Here is a 27,755-nt window from a genome sequence, read left to right on the forward strand (position 1 = left end):
GCCTCGGTCGCCCCAGCAGCGCCCCGCGGGCCAGACAGGCCGCGCCGCGCCGCGCCGCCCCGCTCCACGCCCCGCCGCCCCGCTCCACGCCGCGCCAGCGGCGCCGCGCACGCGCCGTGCAGGCCAGGCCGGGCCGGGCCGCGCCCCGCGCCCCGCGCCGGGGGCGGGCCGGGCCGGGCCGGGCCGCGGCGCTGCCAGCGCGGAGGCAGCGCGGCGAGGCGCGGGGCATGGCTCCGCCGGGGTCGGGCGGGATCCCGCCGACTGCCCTGTCGCTGGGCTCCACGGCGGCCTGGCGGGAGAGCCGCGCCGCACTCGGTGGGTGGCGGCGGGCTCGGTGCTCGGCTGCGGGGGGGTCGCGGTCCGCGAGGGAGCTTCCCGCCGGGACCCCATACCCCCCGCCCGTCCGCCCACGGGCCCCGCCGGGCGCTGCGTGCGGGCGGCCCCGCGCTCCCGCCGGCCTCTCCCGGGCCGCGGTCCTCGGCCGGCTTGTCGGCCGCCTCCTCGGGGCCCGCAGCGGGGAGCGCGGGGGCTCGCGCTTTCCTCCCCGCGCCCCGGCCGCGGCGGGGTGGCCAGAGCGGGGCCGGTTCCCCTGAGCCCGCGGGCCGGGCGCGGTGCGGGCAGCCCCCCCTCGGCCGGCGGTTGCTGTCCCGCTGCCGCGGGGCGCGGCGCGGTGCGGAGGAAGCGCAGCGCCGCGGTGCTCGGGCGGGTAGCAAGAGACTCCCGGGCCTCGGCGCCCGCTCAGACCCCCCGGGAAACCGTGCTGCCCGTTGTCCTGGCGCGGGTGCCTCGGGGCGAAACCGATGCTAACGTGTGTGTCCTTCCCCCCCCCCTCCCCCCAGTACGTTCGTTTGGTGTGGTGTGGCTGCCGGTGTGTGTTGGGTTAAAACAAAGTAACGAACCGTGCAGCTTAGTGTTTGGTGACTTTTCCATACTTAGTTTTTACTTTCAGTTTAAATAAATTGGCCCACAAAGTAGAGATGAGTCAGATGATGGCTTCTGCTTCAGTGTCCGTTGTGGGCTTAAAGTTTAGCTTTTGAGAAGTGACTTTATTGTAATGTCTGAGATCTCCAAGAAGCACTCGCATATGGGTAAGCTGCAGAGAAGTTAGTTTTAGATGGTGTCTTCCTTGCTTATATTTAGTCAAAATGTTATGGTACTGATAATCTTCCAGGGAAACTGATTTTGTCGCCTGTGTTGTCTGAAGTGTGAAATGCAAGCACTAAACATATGGGAGTACAGTTCTTCGTGCAAATGTCTGCGCTTCTGAAATATTTGCGCTTAGGCTGAGGCTTGCTTTCTTATGGCACGACTTCCACGTTGATTGGCTTTATTGCACCTGAATAGCATGACATTGATAAGGGTGTGTCAGCTTGTCTAAGAGTAAACTTTTAAGTTTAATGGAAAGGCTTAACATAAAGATGCTTATTACTGTCGAATTAGGCACTAAATATTTCTAGTTTTTCTATCCTGTCTTTTGTAAATCTGTAATTATTGGTGCAGGTTGAGTGGATTCGGAAAGGACTGAGATACCTATCACCTGCTATTTGTTTCCTGAAAGCAGGAGGTTTTTGTCCAGTCTACCCCTCTCTTCAGGAGAGTGGAAAGAAATAAATACTACCAGGCACACCTGGTACCACTGAAGTGGTGCTGGAAACATAAGCATTATCAGCTTTTCTTAAAAAAAAAAACTAATCAGTTTCCTTAAAAGAGGCTAATCATCTTGAATATCAAACTTGTGCTAACTGGTGGTAGTTCTGCCCAAGGCACTAATACTTATTTCATGAGGTTTTGTGTGCAGAGGTGAGAGGAGGAAAGAAGTCTTGGATATTTTTTCTCCCTCTGTATCCCTTTCTTGATCATGAACCCCCCCCCCCCCCCCCCCCCGCCTTTGCTTCTCCCTAACTTTAGCATAAAATATTTGTAACAGATAAAAATTACAGTTGCTCTTTGTTAGGTTGCTACTTTTGGCAAACTACTGCACATGCTTCTACCTGGTGAGGTTGCTATGCGGTTTACTACTGGCATCTTAAGAGAGGATGTAAACAAAAGTTTTAGTAAACTGAAGGATGAGTATTCATAGGCCCATACTGACTTGTTACAACTGTCTATACTTAGCTTTGTTTTACTAAGCTTGAAGACAGTTATGCTGAAGAAATGGTAGTGTGGCACGTGCATTGGTAGAATTTGGTAACTATGGCAGTGATTTAGCCTGATGTATGTAGGTGGATAGGATTTACTTATGAAAGCTAAAAGCTGGCAGGCACAGCAGGAAATGCAAAGATATGAAAGCATGGGACTCATCTTTTCCCCTTCCAGTGGGATTGTCAAATGCTTTCTGCTAGTTTATTTGCTGCATCTTCACACAGACGATGTACTGATTTTGGATAAAAATGATTTTTGACTAGTTTAAAGTGGTGGAGATGTTTGTTGCAAAAATTCATCACTTAGTGTACTTGGTAGCATTGATTTAATGCTGTTTCCTAGGTGAACTTGCACCTGTAAATTTACCTATAATATGGAATGGCTGTAAATCTCAGGCGTGTCCAGGAGTGATTCTTTTTAGATGTAGCCAAATCAATTTGGTGTACTTTGTTAAATTTGTGAGGTAGCTGCATGTAGTGCATACCCTATTTGAAAGCTGAAATTTGAGAATAATTTTGCAACTGAAATGCAGATGCAAAGTTTTTATTGTAACTATTTTTTGCAATAGAAACTGTCTGCTGCTCAAGTAGTGATTAAAGCAATGACACCACAAGCCCTGCAGTGTTAACAGTGGTAAATAGTGTACCGTGAGCTTTTTCTCTCTTGTATATGCATTTTCTGAGTATTATCAATTGCTTTTTGTGTCATGTACCTGGTAGCATGGATTGGGTCTTTGTTCCTGTTGCGCATGTTGCGTTTTTTACTTTCTCAACAGAGAAACTGCTCTAGATATTTTACTCTTAGTTGCTTTCACTTTGAATTCTCAGTAACATCATATTCTTTCGTGGTGTTGTTATGAAGTTCGCTGTTTCTTCTTGGTTCATAGCAAGCTTCATCTGGGCATGTAGAAACTGGGATGGTTTAAACTTGTTGAGGGTTATGTGGGTTATACAATAATGCTTTTACCATAATTCATGCTTGCTGTTAATAGAATCTATCCTTGTTTAGGAGTGTCTCCTCCTTTTTTCCCCACTCCAAATACCTTTCACTGAAGCCTGTTCTAAAACTTTTTGCTTGCAACTTGGTGAAACAACGTTGATAGGGAATGTAATTCAGAAATAAGTAGGGATTCAGAAGGAATTCATCAAGGCAGAGACAGTCTCTTGAAATTCAGACAAGGAAACTTTTTCCATACCTACTATGAAGTCTGCCCATGTCGAGGTTAGCACAAATTCTGTGATGACTTCAGTCTCTAACTGGGATCCAGTAGAGTCTGATTTCAGTACTGTGCGAGACTCATGGTTTTATGCTTCTGAATATGATGTTGGATAGTAGGGATGATGCTAGGTATTGTGGGAAGATAGGTCATTCCTGAGACTTACTCCATCCATCTTACTACTAATGTTCTGCAAGTAAAACTAGTTCTGTAGTTAGAACTAGCTTTAGAGAAACCTGGTTGATTTTTTGCTTGCTTGCTTTGCTTGCTTTTTTGAGATACTACTTTCTGATTAACTACTTCCTAAACCTTCTGATGAAAGTTTTCTGGTCTGTTCTTGAGTTCCTGTTAGAGAACCTTAAACAACCTTGCTTGACCTTTAAGTTGGAAGTACTATTACTCCTTGTCATTATGTTCTTTCATCATGTTGCTTCCTTTCTCTCATCAGACTTCCTGCTTATTTCACTTCTGTTAGTAGCTTCTGGTTACTACAAGAAAGCCAGAAGCTAAGCGGAATTCACAAGCTGTCTGTTAGGTCATAGTTTTTTCTTTGCAATTCAGTTTCTAAATATCTCTTCAAGTGATGCTTTTGAAATAGATGGAGCAACTGGTAGGCAATGGGTTTTCTTTGCGTAGAGTTTTTCTCTCTTTCTTGCTGCCATTTCTAGTTTGTCTGGTCTCTTCTATAACCCTTGCTGGTAAGGCAAGGAAGCCTTATAGTTCCTGAATGTCTTAATGTGCGTTTGTTTTAGGCAGTGATATGTTCTGATTTGTGATTGGAATTGCCTGTTATTTAATCTGCATAGTTATGTGAAGGGAATTTGATTGCTGCTACCAAAGTGGATAAATACTATTTAAATCAGGTAACTTTTAAAAAGGATATTTAATTTGAAGTCGTGGCAAACTGTTCTGGCTAAACTTACTGTGATTAAAATAACAAAAACCCGTATTCAATCAATACATGATAACCATCACAGTTCTAAAGAACTTAAGAATTTGAAAAATGAAATTAGACTTTAATAAGAGAAACCTCTACAGTAGCTCTAGTAGAACACTTTATTTTACATTTAAATAAGCTGAATACACCAAGTGAAGGTAAATAGCTAATTAGGCTTGTTTCTTTCCCAGTCTGTGCTTGCTTAAAATAAGAACATATCCACCAGTTGTAAAATGCAAAGGGACATAAGTTGGCCATTTCTGGCATCTAATCAAATATGATATGAAACTCTACTTTAGTAAAATTTCTAAATAAAGTTTTCTTAAATTTATAGCATGAGGTATTTAGTATGTATTTAGGAAATTGAGCTAATATACAGCTTTTTGTTTGTTTGTTTTGCACTTTTTGATTCAGATGTAAGATTAATGTTTTACTTGTTTAAATCGTGCTTAAAATGGATGCTTGAAATCAAAGCTTACATCTGTCTACCCTATAGATGTCCAGCCTCGAGGTAGGAAGTGTCATTGAAGTTTAATCCAGTTCAAAGCATACTTGCAGTAGAGCCAGGAGAGAATCAAACACCAGGTATGATCACCAGGCACCTTCTTCCTTTGCAGAATTAGCTGAGGCTGCAGTTGCCTGGCTGTTTCCCTGGGCAATATTGCCATCTTAAGTAGCCCTTTGATTACCCTAGGGCAATAGTTGGTAGTACCACATGGGGAGCTGAACTAAGAGTGATCCAGGCATTGCCTGCCTTCCCCCCCCAAACCAAAACCCATCCAACCAAACCTTTTTTGCACAGATTATTTTGATCCTTAAGAGACAGGTGGACTGGCACAATGGTGAGGAAAGCGAGAGCTGCATAAGCTGATGACATGTTTTCCAGCTACACTTAGCTAAGATGTTTGAGCAGAGGATATGCTGTATCTGAATGTTTCATATATCTTGTACTGCACATAAATAGGTTGTAAATTTATCATATTAAATATCTCTAATAATTTAGTTAACATAAAAGCCAAAACAGTTTGTGCATCTTGTGAGATGGTTGCATTTTACTTCCATGCTTGAAAGCAGGAAGTATAACTCCTTGAACTTTACAGAGAAGCAAATAGTAACTATAGATATACCTATTTTAATTGTGTAGATTGCTGTAACAGTCAAATTTATAAAATATAAACAAAGTTCTCCAAAAGGCATGCCATAAGAAATAAATGGCATGGACTTAATGGAACAAAATATAAAGTAAAAATATAGGATTTGTTATCGATAGAGGAGATTACATCATTGTTTATGGAATGCTTTCTGTAAATAAAACAGTTCAAAACAGCTGTAATGTGCCTAAAGTAATCAGCTAGCTGTGGATTATGCCTAAGTTTAGTATGAGAGATTTAGAAAAAAATACAGATAATGCATTGTTTTAATGGTGAATCTTATGTAGTTTGTATAAAAAAAACTAAACAGATTTGATCTTGATTACAAAAAAGATTTACTTTCCCAGAAGGAGTCATTCTTTGAGTGGTATTTAAGTAAATATTTCTAGAAGTTTTTTCCTGTTTTATGAAAAGTTTGAGTTGTCTATTCAGATCAATACTAAAGGCAGAGCTTTCCTGAGATAATTGGCTTATGTAGGGGAGATCCTAATGATGATGCTAAATTTCAAGTACATGGTACTAAAACCAAGGAAAAACTAATTCTGTAACTTAATGCAAGAAAAATCTGATCTTGTGGTAGTAGATACTAAAAAAGGAATTGTTCTGACCCTCCATTTGCAGTGAAAAAGAAAGTAATACATGTGAGCTGTTGCCTTTGCGGGAACTTAAGCCGTGTGTGGCAGATCGTTGTCTCGGTACAGTTAATCCTGCTTTGGGACAGTGTGATGAAGTGGGATGACATCTCTAAGGTGCTTTCAGCTCTCTTTTCTTTGAATGTGTACTATATATATATCTATCTATATGTATGTGTATATATATATATCTCAAAATCAAACTTGAGAAAAAAATTTTATTACAGAGCAATACCTTTGCTTGCGTGGTCCACTCTAGCCTCATTCTTATTACAGTCCTTCAAGATATTCTAGTTTTGTAATAGTTTCTGTGGTCAAACAATAATTTAGCTAACATACAGGAAATATAGTGCTTAATTAGCATGTTAATAAGTATGTATAGATCATGTAAAAATTGTGGTTTAGTGAAGGAGGAAATATTTTGTTTCATTAATGTGCTAATTTTTTCCTCCTATACTCTGTTTTCTAAAGGTGCTCTAAAATTCTCTTGAGCCCTTGCTGAGATAGAGAGAAGAGCACTGACTTTGTGTCTGACCGGTAATGGTTAGAAACAATGTAAAAGGCTATTTCTTGGCTGAGGCTGGCTGGCTTTATATTTTGCTTTTTGGTGAGGGTTAAGGGCAGAGAATATTCAAGGTTAATACTTTTATTTATTTATTTTAAAGCAAGTAAGGCTGCATAGTATGAATGCAATCTGTGCTCTGTAGCTTAAACACCACTTTAAATGCTCCGAGTATTGCTCCTAAAGGTTTTCATTTGGAGCACATCTTTGTCAAAACTTTAGGTAATTGTAATATGTCGACTGATGCATAATGACAGGTATATAAAATGTTAGGTGAGAAAAACACAGAAGCAAGTGAATTCCTGCATGAATTGAGTTGAATTAAGGAAGGCTGCTGTGGCCTGAACTTCCAGTAAAAACCTTTGTGAGGCAACGTCCTACATCATGAGAATGAGGCAGACTGTCAACAGTGTGTTAATAAGCATAATATGCCTCTGGGAAAGAGGACGAGGGATTGTAAAATGAATGATGTAGCTATGATTTAGGACATAAAATATATTGCTCATAACTAGTCGAGCCTTATTTTTTTTGTATTATATCATGCCTATTGAAGTTTGGGTGTCTGATAAATGAATGCCAAGTGCTTTGCTCTCCTTATGGGCATATACAGCACTGAGTATTTGATCTAGCTAATTCATTTCTTCTTGCATATTTTTCCTTTTGGGTGGATTTTTACATCCATCTTGAACATAAACTGAATGACATCAAGTACAGTTTATGGTCTTTGTGTAAATTGTATATTTATATAGAAATACTGATTTAATTTTTACTGTTAATAAGCAAAATACCTTGCAAACAGATTTGCAACTAGTTGAATTTTTATAGAAGAGTTAGATTTTACGTATCTGAAGTCAACTGAAGAAAAATAATGTAGCCTAGTTTACATAGGCTGATATGTTGGAGTATGTATGTTTGTTAATACATTTTTTTAGTGGAAAAATATTTAAGTGTGTTTTTTTGCCTAGTTCTAAAACTATTTAAATGTCAATCCAATTTGTGTGGGCAAATCTATACTACAGAGTATTCCCTTAATAAGGTATGTGAGCTTTTCAACATCCTTGTGCCAGGAAAAGTTCCACTATAGGCATGGTTGTTCTGGCAAAATATATATATTTATTTATTTTAATTATTTACTTATGTAAGCTGTATATATCCTTTGAGAATTTGCCTAAATTGACAGAACTTTTCTACTACAGATCAGATTTTAGTGGATTGGATTTTATCAGTGGTACTTTAGGTATCGATCTATGGGCAGAAGTACTGAAATAAATCACAACACATCTGATTGAAATGTCTGTGGTTAAGAAAGAAACAGAAAATGGAAAAAAACCCAAAACTATGGTCCTTACTGTGCAAGCACTTACACTTGTTTTACATCAGGCATTTGAAAAGTGGCATCATTAGCCGCGTGCATAAATGCTTGTGAGTATACAATATTGTTTGCAAGATCCAGTTGTGAGATTGTTGTAGTTCAGCAGGCAAATGGTTCTTTACAAAACAAAATCAAATTTATTCATGAACTGTGTACCAAAACGTTACTAAGTAAAAACAATTCCGTCAGGGAGAATATAAAAGCAGAAGGAACTCATAACAATTGTGGGTTTTTTTGTGTTTTGTTTTTAAAAATACACCAAGGAGAGCGCTTGGGTGTTATGGTAATGCCGACTGGAATAGCCGACCTTTCAGATCCGGAAGGAGCCAAGAACCATTGTGTGGGCAGGAGAGGCAGAGCTGCAGGGGCAGCAAGGGAAGGGGTCCTGGTGGAGTTCCCATTCATGGGATTTTTGTGCCTTTTTGAAGAAACAGGCTAGGAAATGTCAGCCTGAGTAATCCCTGAGGCTTCCTTTTTCTTTTTTCTTTTTTTTTTTTTTTTCCCTTTTTCCTCCGGGGGTGGGACTTAGTGGTTTCTCAAAAGTGATCTGTCCTTCCAAATGTGATGTAGCTCTGTCGTTGGAGTTGCTTGTGAACTTGAGATTGGCTATGCTGGATATATAGAATTTCTTTATTTGGTGTGAACATTTCATAGTATTTGTGATGTATTTTTATATTTCCTTTGTATAAGCACTCCTTCTGTTGATTATATGCAGCCTTATGAATCAGCTTTGTGTGTACATTTTCTGTGGTTATCAAATTGGTGAGGTTTCAAGTTGATCTGGATTAAAAATAATTATGTAGGATGTTATGCTTGTTGCATGTTATTTTTTTCCCTGTATTTTCCCTTATTATACAGTGAAACTGTGGCTGCATGTTACTACAATTACTTTAGGAAAGTTTGATTTAGATGTATTTGTCCTTCCTTGCCCAGAGTTGCTTGTTCCCCAGCCTCAGCTTACTCAGTCCCTTGATCACCTTGATGCAGCTGTTTGAACCCCAGGCTATACTGAGTCAGTGAAGTGAGTGCTTTTGAGAAAATAATTTTTTTTTTTAACCTGGATCATCTCAGTGATCCAGTTTAGAATGGTTTTCAGGGTTACAGTCTGTCAGCAGCACAGCCAGTGGGGTAGAGGACTGAGGAGGAAAGGGATCTCTTAAAGCATCTTTCTATCTGGAGAAATTATGATGGTGAACCACCATTCACCAGTGATGAATTTGGTGTTTTTTGAAGCATGAGCCTTTGACTGTGCTTTCAGTCCTACTTGCTGTCTAGGCTTTTAAAGTGGGAATTACATGCCAGGGTTATAGAGGAATGGCAAGAGGCCTTCCTTTGTTAGGACAACACATGTGGCTCTTGCCACAAAGAGCTGGAAAAGGTAAAAAGTTGGGTCAGAGATCCATGGCCCTACTTGATTTTTTTTTCTTCTCAGCTGTTAGCTTGATTGGTAAATAGCTGTTGAGGCCTTTGAAATAGTGTGGTCTTCCCCATTCATTCTTAAATGGATACTAAAGCATCTGCCTAATTGTTTAAAGTTGTCTTGTATTTAAACACGGTAGATGGTGATTTCTTAATACCTATCTGTGCTTGTGATGTGTACTGTTTCAATGGGATTCTTTAGGTTCTGAGGTACTGTAGCCACAAAAATGATACTTCTCCAATGCGATGGTTTTTTTTCTCCTGCTTGGACAATGAATTATCTATCCTGTGTAATTTAACAGGGTTTTTGTAGCTCTTACCATCTGACCAAATAAATATATATTTATTTTGGTATATCTGTATCAAATTATAAATTCCTAGAAGGCAGATAAACTGTATGTATGATCAAGTTTTCAGTTACCTGGTCATGTCCATTTACCATTGCTGTCTTCTACGTCCTTTGTAGCGTAAAACAATTGCAGTCTTAAAGTATTAAGTTGTATATATTGATCAATAGTCCTACCCAGGCAAAAGTTAAAGCTTCTAAAAGTCACTTATTTGCAGACAGAATTTGCAAGGCATTTGTAGAATTACTGGCTTCTCTTAAAAGTAAATAGCTTTCTCTTGGTTTTTGGAAACAAGTTAGACCACCCTGCTTTGTCCAAAGTAAACATACTGACATTTATTTTAATATTTAAAATATATTCAGCCTCCAGTCTCCTCAGTTGTTTGTTTGCTTTTCCTTCTAATTTTTTGCGTTTCTACTATTCTCTAGAAAATTAGAGAAATACTTCGCACACTTTTTTTTCTAATGGAATTTTTTTCAATTGTTATTTCAAAGAAGTGCCACTATTTTTCACTTTGAGCAGGTCTTCACTGTTACTTATTACCGAACTTACAATTCAAGACTGCTGAAAAATTCAGAAATCCTATAAATAAATGGTGTAGTATTGTGAATAAAAAAAAGTTAAGGGAAATGCATCTCAACTGGAGCTTTACAAATCTTTTCTTAGCTGTCTGTCACCCTGCTGACATTTTTCAGATAGTTACAGTTATATAACTAATTAATTTAGTTAATCTTTTTTTTCTGCTGGATTGGTTGTATAACTATTGTGGAATAATGATCTCTCTACGGTTTTGGAGACTCTTTTATTTAACTTAAAGAGGGTTTTTGTGGTTCTAGACATTATTGTTGTGAAAATGTCACTGTCATGTAAATGACTTTCTGATGGGAGCCTTTGTTCCTTCAGTTGGTTTGTCTGATTAATAGGAAAAAAGTAGGAACTGCCTTGTTCATTTTTAATGGGAATCAGGTGGAAAATATGTTGAAATACAGTGTTTAGATTTTTGGTTGGTCTTTTCTGTCATTCTTTCCTATTTCAAGCATCATCTTTTCAGGTAAAGCGAAGGAGAAAAAATATACTAAAAATACGTGAATATTCTTATGAGTTCTACAAGAGCAGTCTTAATTTTCTTCATATGGTGCGTGTAACTGCTGGAGGTTCAGAAAGAGTTTTCAGGACAAACATAATCTTGGATTTAGCTTAACAGTTGAACTTAGCTGGAATCAGTTGTATGCTTCAATACTTGATATGTGAGAAAGTACTGAGATTTTAGTATATGCATGTATATTTGCCATAAAGGTGGTCAAATACTGGAACAGCTGGCCAAAGATGTTGTGGACTCTCCATCCTTGGAGAGATTCAGAACTTGACTAGGTGGGTACCTGAGCAACCTGAGCTCATCAGCCCTGCTTTTAGCAGGGTTTGGACCAATGACCTGTAGAGGTCCCTTCCAACCTAAACTGTTCTATGATTTTTGTATTTCAAAAGGCCTATCTACAACATGAGATATACACCTGTTAACTTCATAGTGTACCAAGAGGACAGTGCTTGCCTACGTGTACAGAATTAGTGTTTGCCTACTCTATAACTTTTTTGGCAACAAAAGCCTCTCACCCTCCCATTTCAAGTTTAAATACAAAAATACAGATCTTAAAGGAGTGAAGAGTGAGCTCCTTTTATGCTGGTGATTAGTTTATATATTTTTAAGCCTAGTATGTAAATAGTGTGATTCTCTTTTCCTTTGTAACTTACAAATTTTATATTTTGCTTCATTTGCTTGTCAAACATTGTAAACCTGTGCATAGAAACTGTGGATAGCATCCTTTTAATGGAAGAAGGGTTATTTTTGTCCAAACTGTGTAATTCAGGGGGATACTTAAATTATTGAGGTGTGGTTTCACAGAGTAGTTGTGATTTTGCTAATTTGGCACAAGATGAAAACTGAGGAGGAAGAATGAGAGGGGATAAACTTTCATAAATTTTTGTGCTGTGAAATCCCACTGTTGAGAGAAATAACCATTTTTTTCTCTTAAATCTGATACCTTTTCTTTGCAAGGGTCACTGTTAAATCTTGTATGTACTTTTTCTTTTAAAGTTAGTTTGCATAAAGTTAGGACTTGAGGAGTGGTATGGGCTTTTCCTCACTGATGGTAAAAGGAGCAATAGTAGTGTTCAGCTGGATTTTTGAAGTGTAGTGAATATGCTATTGTGAAATATGCCAGCCTTCTTGTTGAGAGCTGATGCCTATCAGGCCACAGTATCATTTGTTATTCCCTGTTATGTTGAAGAAACATAATGTAATTATGTGCGTGTTCTCTGTTCTGTAGTTATTTCACTAACAGCACATCTACCGTTACGGGGGCGAGTTCCGAGTCAGTGGAATCCATGCTGACCATTCCAGTTGTCACAGAAGTTCTTGTGGACATGAATGGAATTTGGTCAGGCTCGTAATTTTCTAAATGGTGCTGTATGGTGTATCACAATAACTCTTTGTTAATTTACATAGGTGATGAAGAGTTTCTCCAAGCTTTGTCAAGCTATGGTTTACAAACAACTACTTTGGCAACTAAGACTGGCCATGGTAATGGGTCTGACCACCCAGAATATATTGCCTTTGCATTGGTTCCTGTTTTCTTCATCATGGGTCTCTTGGGGATCCTCATCTGTCATGTCCTTAAGAAAAAAGGATATCGTTGTACAACAGAGGCTGAACAAGTAGAAGAAGAAAAACTTGGCGAAAAAATAGGTAATCAGTGTGTCTAGTAAATGCTTCATATATTTCTGTACATTGCTACTGATACAGAATAACTTATTTTGAGACTTCTGTCCTTTTTCTCTCTCTATCAAACATGACCACAATGTTTTTAAGATGTGTATTTTTATTACCATTATATGGTCTATTGGTTTTGGTCTCTGCCAGTCAAAACTGGGAGACTTCCAATTTCCCATGCAAGTCCTCTAAAACGGATTAAGAGCTTAGGGAGGGATCAAAACATCCAGTTTATTTTATTTATAATGTTTGTGGCTATAAACTGGCATCTGAGTCACCAGATTGCTTTTCTACATTCCATGTGCTGTCAGTAACAACAAAGTACTATACGTAACTGTTTAATGAAGAGTGATATAAAGCCGCTCTTTAAACCATAACATGTCTTAGGTGTGTGTTTAACAATCTTAAGCAAACTTGTGCTGCCATTCTCATCTCCCTTCTCATAAAACTGAACGTTTAGACTGACTATTTTCTATTTTATATGACATGTCCTACATACTTTTTTTTTTCCTTGAAGATGGCTTTGCTTTTGTTCTAATGCTTGCTCTTTTGTACTCTTTTCATGGTTCCTTGTTCCTGTCCTCTCTTAATTAGAGGGGAGGGAAAAAAGTGTATCACTTGGGAAGAGCTATAGGAACCCTGTGTTGCATGTAGGTAGGTAAATACAAGGGCCAAGTCCATGTAAACGCTTTGGGCCTTTTCCTGTCTCCCAGCTGACTGATAGCATGTCGGTAGGTTTATAACACACACAGATTACAGGGGCTCTGTGGTAACTGAGGAGTCAGGTGATGCAGTAATGACAAGTCAGTGTGTTAAGCAATTACTGCCTGGGGCCTGTATTTAGCAGTTGGTACTATTTGATCTGCTATTTCAAGTGAGTAGTAGTAGAAAGCAAGGTAGTAAAAGGTGGACAACTTTTAGGTCTTAGTTTTGAAAAAGTAGCTGTGTCTGGTTGGACTGTAAAGTTACAGGCATGAGGCTGAAGATGAAGCGTTGGCTAAGAGGCAGGGAAGCACCTGACTTACTGCTTAGAGACAAATGTAGGGCCTCACCTGTCAAACTTGACTCTATCCTGCAGTTTTTAAAGTAGTCCTAGTGATTATTAGGGAAGGTCAGACCTGGTGCCTCTCAATTTTTCTCTGCTTCCTCTCTCTCCACTTTCTCTGGGCTCTGAGATGGTTCTGAGGAATCTTCCAGCACTGTCTCAACAGGTACAATTGACTCCAGGTGGGTTAAGTGCAGTCAGGATGTTTCTCTCCTAAATTCCTGGCTCCTGTAGTCATATGAGAACCTTGGTGTGCACACACACGATAGAAATATATATTTAAATTAAAAAGTCAAATTTTGAGTCCTTGTAGTTATGAAAAGTTTAGATTGAATGCCTCATATAGCAGAAGCACAATAATGCCTATTTTAAAATAATGCCTTCAGACAGTTTGGTGGTTTGCTTTTCCCTCCATAGTAGGGATTGGAAATACTACTCTCATGTTTGTGTCTCCTTCCTAACTGGAGAAGAAATTTTGATGTATGTTTATGAAAATACTGAGCTTTCTAAAGTTTTGCATGAAAATATCTCTGACGTGTGTGTGCAGAGTCCACAAATCTGTGTTTTTCCTGAATAAGGACTAAAAAGTGTGATGTAAGGTTTCTCTCCAAAGTGATAATAGATCTTTTTGGTTTTTGTGTAATATTCTTCTGATTTTTCTCATTGTATTTTTGAATAACTCAATTTTCCTTTCGGAAGGCCAAGATATTGATGATATTTATTTTCTTGCACAGAAATGAATGAGACTATGCATGAGAATAGTGACACTGTGGGACAAATTATTAACTACATAATGAAAAATGAAGGTATGGTATGGTGATACTGAAGTTATAAGTCTTTGTGGTGGTGCCTGATAGCACATACATTGTTTCAGATACATTGAAGTATGGTATACCCGTGTATTTTCATTTAATAACCTTTTTGCACATACATAATTTTTTTGAGATTGCCTTCAGAAGGCAATAGCTTCTGACAAAATGGGAAAGTTTTTGTTTACTGGAAAGCTATTTTGTATAAGTTTGGTTTGTGCCTTTCTTGATCTTTTAGTAAGGATTTTGGTGTTGGTTGAATTTTTTGTTTTGTTTTTGAAGTAAAAGCTCAAGCTTTTTTTTTTAATGGCAACATTTATAGTAGGTAAAATTTTACATTTTGACTACATAAAACTGATTGTCTTGAAATTATTCCTGCAGCTGTTGTCCAAATAAAGCTTTGTGTGTAATTGAGAAAACGGAATAGACTGTCTCTCATGTTGTATTTCAGACATGACATCTTCATGTGGTATACACACAAAATAAAGGGGAAAGAAGATATGGTTGAAAAAATAAAACCAAACTTAAGCAGTCCAAGAAATGCTTGGTTGTTCAGAATGCATTTGCCTGATCTAATGAACATTTAGAAGACTGCATATTTTACAGTATAAGAACCTTTAGTCTTTTTTATTTTACATTGCATAAATCAAAGTTCTCTTAAGCTTTGGACTTGCCTCTGAGTTACTCCTGTATGAAGACTAGCCCCCTGGAAAAGCTTTTTTTCTCAATAAGCCTTAAGACTTTTTATCCTGTGTAGTGTTCCTCCAGGTTGAGATTAGGTACCCCATGTGTTTTTTTTTTTTTGCAATATGTGATCAATTTGTAGTTCTTGGCTGACAGTTGATTTGCAGTTTTGTAGGGCTCATTTATAAAAAGGTGTTCTTTATCTTTGAAATTGCTTTTTACATGTGAGGCGATGATGCTCCTATGCTCAAAAGGATATTTAAAAATTTCTAGTAATTTTGTTTGGGAGGGTTGTAGAGTTGGCTAGGTTATATGGTTTGTATTGGGGCAGAGCTTCAAGTGCCATGTGAACTGTAACTTTAGTATCTCAGGTTAAGAAAATCCTATAGAATTACATTAAGATTTTGCATAATTTTGTCTCATGCATTTTTGGATATTTGCATAATCCAGCCATCTCCATTGTAGATGAAATTTCATTGAGCACCTTTGTTCTTGCTGTTTGCTTTTCTAAAGTGAGAGCTGTGCACTTAAGAATTCCATTTATTCTCATTGCAGCAAATGCTGATGTGTTAAAGGCCATGGTAGCAGACAGCAATGTTTTTGAACCTGAAAGGTAATTATTCTCCTTAACACGTGTTTCCTGAGCCAACTAAGAACACACCGTTTCAGTGATCCCGTGTGAATGGAAGCATGGTGAATTGACATCCTTTAATGTAACTGTTTATTAACTGCCTAAATCTACCGAAGTTTAGTATCAGTAATCTGGAAACTTAGTCAAAGTGGCATCATGTTAAATATCTAATAATTATTTAAAAAATTAAACTTTTTGCCATATTAATACCATGTATGTAGTATATCGTTTTTAACTTTCTATAACTTGGAAGTATAAATTTGGTCATATGAAACCTAAAGCATGTTAGCAGGGGAAAAAAAAATCTCTTTAAGTGACTTTAAGTTGAGATTTTTCTTTTTTTTGGTTATGGTAGGGTTTTGTTTCATGCATACTTCTAAGACTGTCACTTCCTGAGTCATCAGCTGAGAGGATAATATTTTGATTTCCTTATGGTGTTCTTTCTGAGTCACTACATTTTAGTGTATGCCATGATATACTTCTCTTTAGTATCTTGTTCTTCTGGTTGTATGCTTTAGGTGTGTAATGCATGTTTATTGCTTTTTGCACTAAAGATTTACAGAGGCTGCAAATATTTGTTTACTTTATGGTAAAGTTGCTTAGTAGTTTTGGACTAAACCAACTTGTCTGATTTGAAAGGACAGAAACAGCACTTGTTTCATTTGTACAGATGTTAACTTAAAATAGACATCTCTTTCTATGCCTCTTTCTGTTTTGCTTTTTCTCTTTACAAATGTGGTGATAAGAATATGTATTGGCTGGCTTCTCTCTTCTCTCTCTCTCTCTCTCTCTCTCTCTCCCTCTCTCTCCCTCCCTCCCTCCCCCCCTCCCCTTCATGTATCATTTGTTTAAAAGTGCTTGTACTTGTACACAAGTACCTATAGCTATCCTACTCTAAATACTCTTAATATATAATCCTGTATTCATATTCAAAGCAGAGGAGATGAGGGTTCAAATAGTATTATGCTGTTAATTAAAAAAAAGGAGGGGGAGGGAAAAGTGTTTAGATTTAGCATTATGGACAGGACTACGTAACAGTTCATCTCCTATTTTAACTGTAAAAGAGGCTTGGTTATTGAATAAAATAACTTTTTCTTCTCACATATGGGGATTATTTTGAAATTTGAAATATTTTGTACGGTACAGCAGGAATATCTCATTGAATTTTAACTCCCAGACTTTCTGTGTAGGAGTGTGTGATGTTATTTGAGAATTTCAGACTATTGTTTCAGTGGTGAATTAAAGTATCATTAAAAGTGGGGTCAAGGAAATAGGGCCTTAAGAGGCTAGTATGAGATATGATTGACTGCTTTTATGTCACTTCTGACAGATATTCCTTAGTAATACAAGAGGAAATCCATTGTATTTCTTCATATATTCAGTGCTTTAGGAACTGCTTTCTAATGATAGAAATAGTTAGGGCTAACCTAAGTCTGCACTTTTGCCACTTAGTCATTACTTGTTGTATTTGCTGCATGTTGAACAGATTTTATTTCCCTTATTGCATGCTTTTATTTATTCTGAGACCGTTAAATGTCTTCTGTCAATATTTTTGTTTTGAAAATAAACATCCAAGTAACTCCATTCTGTCATGGCAGGTTTTATTTCTTTGAGTTGTTCTTTCTGTTCTCCTTTGGATTCTCTTCACTTTGACAGTATTTTTCTTGAAATACTGTGCCCAGACCTGGATGGAACACTCTGGCTAAGGCATGGTTAATGCTGAGCCATGAAACAGAATTATTTCGGTAACTTCACAGATTATACTGCTGTTACTTCTACTGTGCAGCTTGTCCTTTTTTGACAACAACCTTCCTTTTCTGAAGAATCTGGCTAGTAGCTCTCTAATCACCTCTGCTGAACTATTGGAATTTTTGTCCTTACTGCAATGCATCCAGTATTTTTTCGTAAGATTTCTGTGTGTGTGTGTGTGTGGTTCTCCTCCCCTCTCCTCTGATCATCCTAATTTCTGGTCTCATCTTTGGTTACTAGGGGTGACTCAAAGTTCATGGGTTCTTTAGCTGTTGTTTGAGAAGCTTTCTAAAGCACTGAATGTCCTCAGGACCAGAGTAACTCTGTTTAGTATGTCTTTCCAATTTTGTAGTAATCTGCTGATACATAACATTCTCCTTTTTTTTCCTTAAACATAATTTGTTAACTTAAGGTGTAGTAATTTCACCTGAAATGCACTGTGCTCTAGCTTGTTTTATGGGAATATGTTGCAAGGCCATATCAAAATCAATACTGAAGTGCAAAAACACATTTACTGCTTTCTACCTATGCTATCTGTGTTTTTGTTTTAGATTGACTTGCTCTATTCTTGATATATGCAATTTGGTTGTACTGTGCTTTTTTTTTTTTTTTTTTTTTTTTTTTTTTTTTTAAGAAACCTAGGTCTCTTAACGTTAACTGTTCCAGCATTTTTCTGGAGCTTAAGCTGGATGGTCTGTTAATTCTTTTTTCTTCATGGTAGACATTAGTTTTGCCTCTGCCCAATATTGTGCGACTGCGTTCTTTTGTGAGTTCTTAAAGATACTGTAACATTTCTGAAACGCTTTTGTTAGTTCTCCAAGTGTGCACTTCATCAGCTGATTATGTCTTCATCTGTATTAGTCCTCTTAACCTCTTCTTTTCTCTATTTTAGCTTGATTTTTCCCCCCATTTCCTTGCCCTTTGTGTTAGTTAAATCAACCACTTGACTGCAGTTGAATTCATTTGTAGAAGAAATTTTAACTGCAAGAATACACTTATGTTATGATATATGAGGGAGAACCTTAAAACAAACACCCTCACAGATAAGCTGTCCCCCATAAATGAATTGCTCATTAGACACAGCTAAAAGTTGCATGTTATCCTTTTCCCTTTTAAGAAATGAGACTTTATAGTAAACATTTACATTTCTTTTTATACTTTTCCAACAGCCCTGGATCTCCTACCACTCCTGGGAGTCCAACAACTCCAGGGTCTCCTTTGTCACCTGGTGCTATTCCATTTAAACACAACTGCAAAGGCCATCACTTCCATACTGTTGGAGGAGTAGCAGAAAAGGATGTTTGTACTCGTTGTAGTCACAAACGATGGCATCTTATAAAGCCAGCCCACAAACCAAAAGAGCACAGAAGAAGCCGTCTTGGAGAGGTTACAGTACTTTCTGTGGGAAGGTAAGACTTGCGTCATTTTATTGTTTAGTTTTTTTATGGACTCTACAATGGCCCATGCTGGATCAGCTATCCATTGCTCCTATACATGTTTCTATACCTGTAAGCAGATCAGAGTGGATGGGTCATCACACTCAAGACTTTTCTGTGTTACATATGTATAAAAGGCTGTCAGACCCTCACAATCATATTTCAAAGGTTATTGTCAAGAAACACTGATAGCATATTTGCAATACTTAAGTGGTGCTTAGTAGGATTAAGTTTCATTTCTGTCTAAAGGCCTGGCTTAAAACTTGGAACAGTCTTTGAAAAATGAGATGTTTGCATTCTTTTAGTTACAGTTGCTTCTTTATACAGGTTTGAAGAGAATGTTGTTATTTAAGGACAAAGTAGGTTTTTTATTTGTTTTTGCACACATCTATAATATTTTCATATACTTTCTACTTGAGTCCAAATTTTGGATTGACATCTAGAGTTAGTAAGTACATTCATGCCAGTTGGATGAGAAACAATAAAACACTTGGGTAATTGAGGAGGTTAGACAAGGCTGCTAAAAACCTTGAAGTAACATTACTGTAAAAGCCGAGAGCTCACAAGATGTTTGAGGATTTTTGTTCAGCTTCTTGTGGGATTTCAGAAAAGCGTATAGCTGATTTAGAGGATAAGATGTAGCTACTGGGGTAGTATCTAGGAGAAAAGGAAAGTTAGGGATATTTGAGGAAGACTTAATTTGAAAAGGTAATTATGTCAAATAAAAGGAGCTTTACACTGACTTTAGATTGAGAAACCTGCCCTAAAATAGCTGTTGACTAGAGGTTGAGGCACTCAACCAATGTATAGAAAGCTGAAGTCCCAAGGGTTGATGTTGAATGAGGCAGGGGTTTGAAAGGGGTGTGATTCTGAAGTAGATAAAGCTTCATCTGATTCTTCTCTTGTCCACCTTCCAAAAAAACCCCTGTAACCAAACAAAAAACCTCAAGAAATGCAGGTCTTTTATAGCATAAAAAGGGGATCTTTGGAATGGAAAGTTCCTTTTCAAGATGTGAAAACTGATTGTCATCTTTGCTTTCTCAAACTGCCCCAATTCCAGTCTAATCACTATGAAAACAACAAACATCTGGTTTATTTCTGCTGCCAAAGACTTTGTGACGAGAGATGACAAATACTCTTGTTTCCTTCTGTCAGCTCAGTATGCAGTAGTCTGGGCTTACCGGTAAACTAGTAAATGTCAAATCTTTTGCAGGTTTCATGAAGAGCTTGAAGGAGGCTACGAGGCTGGATGAGTTAGACGTGCCTCACTGGTAGCTTTTTCTGAATGTGAAAAATAGCATCAGAGAGAGCACAAAAGGCTTCCTGTTTTTGTTTCTTTTTTTTTTTTTAATTAGTGTGTAGTGGAAGCCAGTGTTTTAAGCTGATCACAGAAATGATCTCATATGTTAGGGGGTGAATGAGGGATAAGTAGGATAGCCATGGGCTTTGAAGAGCATTCAAAGTGAATAGTTACAGTTTCGCATCCCTCTGTACTCTCTGTTTCTTCCTTTCTCTGGTGAGTCGCTCAAAAAGAGATGACATAGACAAAATTGCAGAGAATGAGATTATTTTTTCAATCATGCTAAGACTGTAGTAATTGAGGGCAGAGAAGAATATTTCAATAACTGAGAAAATGAGGAACACCTACACAGGGGTGTGCTGTGGGAATGGACAAAGGTGTATTGTTATGTTAATTAACACACTAAGAGTTTTGAGGTATTTTTTGTTTGTTTTTACTGTGAGGATACCTGACGGATATTAATTTAGTGTTTGGTTGCATGTCCGGAGCAGTGTAACTTTGCATGTCATGAACTAAACTGCTGTTTTTGATGTCTGGAAAGGAAGAGGCAGAACACTGACTGTCAAAGCTAAACTTACTTACATTAACAGGTGTATTCATACAGTTAGTGATTTTTTTTTTAATGATTTGTCACTGGAGATGTATAGGAGTCTTCAGTGGATATGGATCCAAAGCTATTGCTCTATTGATGCTATCTTAAAAAGAAACAAGGATTACAGGTGAATAAGTTCCCGTGTTGCTGAATTTGGTATTTTCTCAATTAAGCATGAGCTGTAGAGGCCACTTCATTCTCTTTTCATTTATTTTTAATTGCCTAGCTTACATTGCAGTTCTATCTTAGAAAATTACTATTCTAAGAAATATTTTCAAGTGTACACTCTGTGGATTCCATTAAAAAAAAAAAAAGCTCGCTGAGAAAGTATGGTTCAGCAGCAGTGTGTATTAAAAGTATGCGTAGGTAGTATGAAGGAAGGTTGTTGTGAAGAGTACTCTCTGTATCACAGGATTCAGCTCCCTCTGGCCTAATAGCCTTCCTGCTGCTTGCACAGGTTACTGGAGGTGTTTTCCCAAGTTCTGGTACTGCTGAAGGAGGAAGAGGATGGTGGGTCACACATTGTGAAAACCTGGAAATGAAATGCTTTTCTTTTTGTTCTCCCTTTTCTCCTTCTGAAGTGTGTGTTTGTACCTCATGTTTTTGAGTCAATCTTACTTAAGTTTCTTTTGCTGGTTGAAGAGACTTAAAAGCAGAATTTTATTTACAAATAATTCGTGCGTAGAATACCTTATTTATTGCTAATATGGTGACAAGTTGGGACAGGCGTGTAGTCAGGGCCACGAAGTAGCCTTAAAGATGTATGTGATATTAACTTAGAACTTACTGTTTTTTCTTTTTCTTTTTTCTGTCATGGTTTAGCAGCTTACATGCCCTCCTGCTTGCCAGCTCAGGCAGGAATGATAGCTGTGGCTTTTGATCAATTTCTTTCAGTGAAACTGGGCCCCAATAGATGTGTGTTCTGATGTCTGTTCTTGGGATGCTCCTCTCTAAAAGTCTGTTCCTGTCCATGCACTGGATACTGAGAATGATTTAGCTAATCTCTAGGAAAATATAACGGAATCTTTCTTTTGCTCTCCTCAGATTTAGAGTCACAAAAGTGGAGCACAAATCTAATTCCAAAGAGCGGAAAAGCTTGATGTCTGTTACTGGTGTGGAGAGTGTCAATGGTGATATGCCTGTTACGCCTACAAAACGGGAATCGAGAGAAGCACCTGCTACACCTGTGAAACAGGGAATACAAGAGAGAAGAAGCTCAGAGTAAGCTGCAGGTATCAAATATTAAAAACTAATATTGAAAGTGGAATGTGATGAAATAATTAAGGTGATCTACAAAGAGAAATGAGGTTCTGTGTGAAAATTCGTTGTTACAGAAGTTGCTACAGAAGTCTGCAAAATATGTATTTGATCATTCAGTTAATGATAAATTGGTAAAGACTAAAAATATCCTGCAAATTATCTAAATGTTCATTTAGACTTTATAATTAAGGAGACATTGAAGTAGAAACTGCTTCTTGGAGGTGGCTTCAGCAGTCCAAGAAACAGAACATCTGCAAACTGATTTTTTCCACAGTAAATGGTAATTCAGATTTTAGTAGCAATATGTGCTTTCTATCCAAAAGGAACAAATACTGCTGACAGCTCCATTACTGGAATAACTACAGTGCTTCTTTCTTATGCTCGCTGCACAGTACTTTGTGCTTGTATCAGGTGACTGCTTACTAGATATTTCTCTGATAGATCAGTGGAACTTTTACTAATAAGTAGGGAGAAAGATGAGAATGCTCATAAGACAATGATCTATTCTAGTTACTAAGTCAGGAAGGTCAGGAGAATGGGATTTTGTTTCATTAAACTTTAGTGAATTGCTTGAAATACTCTATTAAATATGCTGAAAAAGACTGCAGCAGGGCATACTGTCCAGCATGCTTTTGGAATGTGCTCCTGACCTTTTTTTTCTTGTTTGTTTCGTTAAGCATGTTAGGGAATAACTCTATAACATAATATGAATTGTTTCTAACTGATGACAAGAAACTGATTGATAATCTGAAGGGGAAAGGCAATTTTATGTGAATGTGATACAAAATAGAGAGCCTGATCCTTGGGGAAGGAAGGAGTTCTGTGGGTAACAAAATAAAGGCTTTAAGAAGACTTTAAGAAAGTGCACAGTAACCAGTCTTCCTATGAAGGAGGTTCAAGTGTTGTGTCAACTCAGCCCAGTTTCAAACTCTCAGCTCTCAGTAACCTCAAATATAAGGAAGCACACAAGTGGAAATTAAATATTATATTAAAAAAAACCAACAAACCAAAAAACCAAAAACCCTTGAGTGTTGGAGGTTAAATTCTGAAAGGCCAAGGTGCAGGGTGAGGCCTATATTTTATATGCTTCTGTGCTTTTTTTTTTTTAAACATGTCCCATGGTAGGCATCATCAGACTTAATAACATGTTCTCTGACTTAAAGACAATCTGATTTTCTCCTCTTTAATAAAAATAGCAAGAAAAGGGCATATATGAAAAGTTAATTCTAGTGTACTTTGATAAAAATCTGTTTTTCAAATCACTCTAAAAACAATGTTTTGTACTTTTTTCTAATTTATTCTTTCATTTTCTATATAAAAGAAAGCTGTTCCCTGTAATTATCTAAAATTTGGTCTCTAAACTTGAACTATTACTATTTTAATCTAGAAATAAACTGTTCTATAGAGATTTATAATAGTATAGCTATACAAAAAAAGTCCATTTATGGCAGCTTTTTATTGTAGAGTCTCCCTTAGGATTTTAAATCCTGCCCTTTCTGAAAACAAGTTTTCTAATAGCAGGGAATGAACTCAGTAGAATCTCTTGTAAAGGTCTCTCCCGTTCAGCACAACTATTCTGTAAATCATCTGGAAAACTTGGCAGGGCTGCTTGCTGTGCATGACAAAAACCAAACAGATCTTGCTCAAGAGGCTAAAATAGCGTTCCCTGATGTGGTTCAAGATCAGTTTTTTGTCCATGCTGGCCATGAAAAAGCTGTTCATATAGAAACAGATAAAGATGTTAGACCCTTGCTTCAATTGCTTATTTCAGATGTCTAATCTGTTAAATTACTGTAGCTTAATTTGCTGAAATTGAACAGATAAGCAACATTTAGGACTTTTGTGCCTGAGCCAATAGCAGATGAAAAGCACATAATTTTAGAGAATTAGACTCAGATTGTCAGATGTAATGGAAGAAGGGACACACAAGCGTGTTTTTTAACTCCTGCCACAAGAAGGTTGTTCTGGCATTTGGAGGCAGTAGATTTGTACCAGGTAAAGCTTTGTGTCCTGTCTTAAAGCATGGTTGATGGGAATTCTTGTGTGGAATTCTGGAGTTGGGTGGTTCTTGTATGAGATAATATTTCTAGTTTCTTGTATTTGCTGCTACTCCCAAGTTCAGGGTTTCTTTCTTCCCCAAACTGACATGTTCTTAATATTTTCGTGAAATGAGCTCTGCAGTGTTTCAACTTACCCTAGTGTCACACTGACTACATCTTTTTAAGTTGGAGCATGTCTTCACCCTGTTTGAGGTCCATGTTCTCAGTAGACTCTATTTCATCAGTTTATTTAAATATGTTCAGTGGCATGTAAAAAAGCAGCAGTAGATGTGCAGGTAATACTGGAAGTCAAAATTTTAATTTGAACTCTTGCACTTCCATTGTAAGCTAAAGAATAAACGTTATTTACTTGTGCACTGAGTTTTTATAATATTTTCAGTTCTTAGCATCTCTTTCAAAGTTTTGTGGTTTGTGTTGTGATGTGATTTGTCAGTTTGTGTCCCTATCCTTTTCATGATTGCCAGTTGAAATTTTAGTTGGTCCTTTATGGCTTTACATCCTAAAATTTGTAATGCCTGACCATCATATTAGGCAATTGAATTGGAATTCTAGAGAAGCTTGTATAATGTCTTGCCAGTTTGAATACCAGAAGCCTTTTTTTCCATTTTGGAGTGTCTTCTGACTTGTTGATTGGCCTGTTCGTCCTAAAACTAATTTTGCTACTTACACTTCTTTTTTAGAATTGTTTTCTTCTCTTGCAGGTGGAACTTTTAGAAGAAGCTTGTCTGTTAACACTTTGGAGAAAACTGAGAACTCCGAGATGCTTATTATTTAAAGAAATGTATTTATGACACTGTAGCGTTTTACAGGTTCTGTGATGGCACCTATGCAAAGTTAAATGCTTAATGGCTTTTAACCAATAAAATCAGTAAGATTTAGATGCTTACATAGTGTTGAGCTCTGTGGACCTCATACCAAATATTGGGCTTTGTCCTGCAAAAAAAAAAACCAAAAAAAACCCAAAACCTGTAACTCTTTTTGGCAGGAAAAGTAAAAGCGTTATTAAATAACCTTTATTTTTGTTTTCAGATAAGTATTTTTAAAGAGCTCAATATTATGAATAATTACTCTATGGATAAACTGTGTTTACCCCTCTGGTCTGTCTGTTTTTTCTCTCCTCTGTTCTTCCCTTCCAGAGTTCACGGTTATTCACTAAAGATAAGCCAGGTTTTGGAAGATGAAAATATTGTGTTAATCTAACTGTTAAGAAACAAGCAAAATGTGCAAGGAAGCAAATGCTATGTCAGCCAAAATCTGCACACGTGCCTTTAGTATGTAAGCCCTCTTTACAGTACAGACTAGTTCAGCCATATGCAGATGTTAAATGATATCAATGTCTTTCTCCCCCTTATCTCAGTAACTGCTTGATATTAGGCTAAAGAGCATCTCTTCTGTGCATATGGATGAGCTCTTGGGAAGGTCACTTTCTTCAAGGCCTTTTCTCCTTCCATACTTGTATGTATGTCAGGAATGCCTAATAGTCTTGCCTTTCTTTTTTGTCTCCTCCACTCCCTCCAGGTTCCTTATTAAACTAAGGCAACCTATTTCAACAATTAGATAAGCATATGGAATATATGGCATTAAAAATTTTAGTGTACTTAAGTGCTTCAGAGTGGCTTTATTGGACTGAGGATAGTAGTTTCCAGTGACACGAAAATGTTAAGCCATGGCATCACTATCTTCATATTTCGAGTATGACTTACTGGTAAAAATACTAGTGACTGTTCTGTAGTGCTAATTCTTTGTGTCTACTTATGATCTCTGCTTTATTTTGTTACTTGGGAACCTATGCAATACTTCAGCAAACTTTGCTGTATAGTAGAAGCTGAAAAATAACATTTGCTCTGAGTGCCTAAGAATACATAAGCTGTAGTATACTGCATTTTAGTAGAGATTGCACTATATTCTGAGAACTATAAAGTAATTTAATCTGCTTTATGAACTCACTGAAAATCAGTGCCTGTTTTGAAATTGATGTTTTAAATTAATGCTGTCAATCTTTTTAGTCCAAATGCTCTAAACTGTGTTTCTCCTTCAGATCTGAGAGTCAAGTTTCTTCATCAGCCTACGCAATGCTAACCATCAATATGTAGAAAGATAAATCTTCCCACTTACAATTTTAGATATCCTCACAGCTTGTCATGAAAGGTCAGGTTTATTGGGCTGGGAAGTATGTGCTGCTCATGGTCGTCTTTTGGCTTGTATCCACAAGACACAAACTGGACCTATCAATGTATACTTCTTACAGACAGTAACTTTCTGTTTGCAAAACAAACCTTCTAAAAAGAATCATTGGTTTATTATTCCTTTAAAAATTGATATTTTTAGAGAAGATTGTCCATATCTGAGTCCCCAGAATAAGCTTGGTCATGACTGCTACTTGAGTGTTTAGCATCCTTGCTCTTAGAAATTTAAGAGATGGTTTATAAGATCTTTTCAATTTTTAGATTTAACTTAATCATCAAACTCACCTTACAACTGCTAAGAGGCATACATTTAATAAATTCTTACATTCTTTTCCTCTCCAGACTTTGCTTCATTGTTTCTGTAAAGAGCTTAACATTTGCAGAGGAGTTTAATTCGTGTTAGTACAGCAGTTACCTTACACTCATATTTCTCTTAGTATCTTGGAAACTGAATTAAAAAAAAAAAAAAACTGGAGAAAGTGAGTATTTTGCAAAACCAAGCAGTTTTGAATAGTTAGCAGAAAGGAGATACACAGTTGTAGACCGTCTCAAAAGTTTAAAAAAAAAACAAACAAAAAAGATTTTATTCTGATAGTGTTGTGTTTTAGTATGCAGTGGGTTGGGACTGCAAGTAAATATGCCAAAAGGATTGAAGAGAGTTTAAATAGAAATATGCTATTTTTTTACTTAATTTAAAAGTAGTTTCTATTTCAATTCTATTGGAGGCATGTAGAATAAAAAAGTACAAGTGTATTGGATATGTAAAACATTGTTTGGCTATTTAACATACTTACATAAGCTCCTGTACAGACCAGGTCTTACAACATCTTAACTTGTGCGTTGCTACTTCAGCAAAAGTATTTAGAAATTGTGCCTGTTTTATTGCATTTAACACTACTCTGCAGTTTTGTGGTGGTATGGATGTTGCCATGTCAGTCTTTCTTAAATTTGCATATCAAATGTATTTTTAACAAAATAGTTTATATACAATTTTTGTACTACCAAGCAGTAAATAAAACATTGATTCTTAAGCTTGCTTGTGATTTCCTTAAACCTGCATCAGTTGTGTGAAACTTAACCTTTGCACAGTCTTAGCTCTTAAAAATGTGTAGTGCAATCTCTTTGCACTCTAAGATTTTATTTGAGGAGAGAGTGAGAAAGTTATGTTGTAGAATGTACTTAAATTGGAGGAGTTTTATTTTCTTGAGAAAGGTCTATTGCAAATATTACTTTAGTTCCATATTTCATCTAGAAAAGAAGAAAATCTAACATGGTATCTGCTCAGGTTAAAGACCTTTTACCTTTAACGCATCAAGACTTTTAACTTCTTTATTAAACTTTGAGCTTTTAAAAATACACAGCACGCTTTATCCTCAATTGTTCTTACATGTTATGGAAAGAAATTACGAATGACAGGAAGCTCTTTGCAGTTGCTTCCTCAGCCTGTCCCTCAGTGAT

General features: G+C 37.5%; 1 protein-coding gene across 2 annotated transcripts; it reads left to right on the forward strand.

The window, feature by feature from the left end:
• Positions 1-90: 90 nt before the first annotated feature.
• On the forward strand, positions 91-27,328 carry RELL1 (RELT like 1). 2 transcript variants are annotated; one of them, XM_064511322.1, is made up of 7 exons: positions 91-315; positions 12,282-12,521; positions 14,325-14,396; positions 15,639-15,696; positions 18,633-18,872; positions 21,836-22,012; positions 24,813-27,328. In XM_064511322.1, exons 1-7 carry the CDS (start codon positions 228-230, stop codon positions 24,823-24,825), a joined length of 888 nt encoding a protein of 295 aa, XP_064367392.1. In that variant the 5' UTR covers positions 91-227; the 3' UTR covers positions 24,826-27,328. The 2 variants fall into 2 exon arrangements, with proteins under 2 accessions (XP_064367392.1, XP_064367393.1); XM_064511323.1 differs by having other exon boundaries at positions 93-315; positions 21,836-22,023.
• Positions 27,329-27,755: the final 427 nt, after the last annotated feature.

Source organism: Dromaius novaehollandiae, chromosome 4 (genome assembly GCF_036370855.1).
Source record: "Dromaius novaehollandiae isolate bDroNov1 chromosome 4, bDroNov1.hap1, whole genome shotgun sequence".
In the NCBI taxonomy this organism is placed as follows: Eukaryota; Metazoa; Chordata; class Aves; order Casuariiformes; family Dromaiidae; genus Dromaius; species Dromaius novaehollandiae.